Source organism: Cricetulus griseus (assembly GCF_003668045.3).
Source record: "Cricetulus griseus strain 17A/GY chromosome 1 unlocalized genomic scaffold, alternate assembly CriGri-PICRH-1.0 chr1_0, whole genome shotgun sequence".
NCBI lineage: Eukaryota > Metazoa > Chordata > Mammalia > Rodentia > Cricetidae > Cricetulus > Cricetulus griseus.
In genome coordinates this window covers 226,670,044-226,672,288 of record NW_023276806.1, presented here as the reverse complement: position 1 = coordinate 226,672,288, position 2,245 = coordinate 226,670,044, and the positions used below count along the sequence as shown (strand labels likewise).

At 48.2% G+C, this 2,245-nt stretch overlaps 1 protein-coding gene across 1 annotated transcript; it reads right to left on the bottom strand.

Moving 5' to 3' along the window:
* Window positions 1–580: 580 nt before the first annotated feature.
* LOC100760201 (olfactory receptor-like protein OLF3) lies at window positions 581–1,519 on the bottom strand. The gene has a single exon (XM_027389691.1). It carries the CDS (start codon window positions 1,517–1,519, stop codon window positions 581–583), a length of 939 nt encoding a protein of 312 aa, XP_027245492.1.
* Window positions 1,520–2,245: the final 726 nt, after the last annotated feature.

Sequence of the window (2,245 nt, the reverse complement as noted above, 5' to 3'; positions counted from 1 at the left end):
TAAGTGTGACTTTGGTTCCTGATCTGTGTGAGTTTCACACCCTAGTAAGATGGGCTGCATCGAGCTGGAATCATAGGACATTTATTCTTCTGTCCTAAGGCCAACTTGATCAGTTAGCCCAGAGAATTGTGTAATTTGCCATTTAGTTCTTCCTTTCTGCCTGACTTCTCTCTCTCTCTCTCTCTCTCTCTCTCTCTCTCTCTCTCTATATATATATATATATATATATATATACATTTATCTATATTTTAGCCATCAAAAGGATCTTGACATAAATTGTGTGCATGTCTGATTAGAGCAATTCTCCTTTCTGATTAGTACATCTGCCATGTCATTTCTCTTTTCTTTTACTTTCTTTGGGATAAGGAAGGCACCAAAAGAATAGAGTCCAGAGGTAAAAATCTTAGTTCTGTTTTATTTCAAAGGAGTGTATATATATCATAGTCCATGTCACGTGCACACGTGCACGTACACACCCTTTCATGAGGAGCTATATCATGCGCACCCACAGGCACCCCATGAGGAGCTAGACGCCCGATCCCCACTGTGAAGAGAGATGGCTCCCTCACAGCGATGCTTCCTATGTCTTTGACTCACAGCTCTTCGTCAGAACTCGACTCAGAGCGGCCTTCACATCCTTGTTCCTCAGACTGTAGATGAGAGGATTCAGCATGGGGGTGACCACAGCATAGAAGACCACTACCAACTTGTCCTGCTCAGCAGAGGCAGTGGAAGTGGGCTCCATGTGTGTGAAGAGGGCCATCCCATAAGACATGGAGACCACAGTCAGGTGGGAGGCACAGGTCCCAAAGGCTTTGCGGCGTCCCTGGGTGGAGCGGATTTTCAAGATGGCAGCCACAATGTGGGCATATGACAGAGAGACCAGGCAGCAGGGCACCAGCAGCACCACCACACTAGAGGCCAGTATCACCACCTGGTTGAGGGTGATGTCCACACAGGCCAGCCTGACCAGTGCCAGTGTCTCACAGGCCACATGATTGAGCACATTGCGTCCACAGGTGGGAAGGCGCATGGTGACTGCTGTCTCCACAGCAGAATTAACCACACCCACACACCAAGAAACACCTGCCAGAACCATGCAGAGCCTTGGGCTCATCACCACTGTGTACCTTAGTGGATCACAGACAGCCACATAGCGGTCATAGGCCATGGCAGCCAACAGCAGAAACTCAGTCCCTCCAAGAGTCAGAGCAAAGAAGTGCTGGGTCCCACATAGGACAAAAGAGATGGTCTTCTTCTCCATGAGGAAGTGTGCGAGCATCTGAGGGACCCCACTGGAGGTGTAGCAGATGTCGACTACGGAAAGGTGGCACAGGAAGAAATACATGGGCAGGTGGAGTCTCGGGTCCAGGGCAATCAGGAGGACGATGAGTCCATTGCCCAGCAGGGTCAGCAGGTATGTGGCCCCAAAGAGGACAAAGAGTGCAGCTTGGATGTGCTTGTCACTGGAGAGACCCATTAGGATGAACTCACTCACCCAAGTCACGTTTCCTCTCATGGAGGAAGAAAAGTCAGGGAGGGCAGGTACAGGTGTCACCATAGGTCTTGCACTGAGTCCTAGATTGTGACTGGAGCTGGACCTGGGGCATAGCCCGGTTCTTTGATTTAGGTGATTAGGGAAGAATGTAATGAAGACAGCGGAGAAGCGCCTGCTGACTCAAGTGTAGGTGGCTCTGAGGATTCAGTTCCGTTCAATCGTCCTTTTAAGCCTGGAAATCGACACGTTGAAACAATGTAAGGAGGAGTCTGTCAGTGTAGAAGTAAAAAGGACAAATTCAGGGGATGATGAAAAAAGGGAGAGAATAATACAAGGTATTAATAAAAAATGAAAGTAAAAGAAGAACTCGGGAGACAAGATGTAAAAGTGGAAAAGGTTTTTAATGAAAGTGGGAAATAGGAAAGGAAGGCCGATTCTTCAGTGTCAGACAGTAGCTGCTCAAGTCTTACAGGTGCCCTGGGAGTGAAAGGGCTGCCTCAGGCTCCTGAGGGCCATTTTGTAAGCATCCATTCACTTGCACTTCTTGTTTCCAGTAAGGCCCAGCCTCACATCCTCCTCATTGCACCCACTGTCTCCAAGGAAGAGTCTCTCTTTGAGATCCCTATCTGCTGTATGCTGGAAATGGTGTAGTTTTTGATGTTCCTGTGGGTGAGAAAAACCAAGACAGACTCACAAGTCCTGCTCGCTCGTTTCTCATAACCAGGGACCAGAAAGTAATCTAAAAAT

What these genes read in the sequence shown, in the direction of transcription:
- LOC100760201 (XM_027389691.1), bottom strand. Translation starts at nt 1,519, where the DNA reads ATGAGAGGAAACGTGACTTGGGTGAGTGAGTTCATCCTAATGGGTCTC.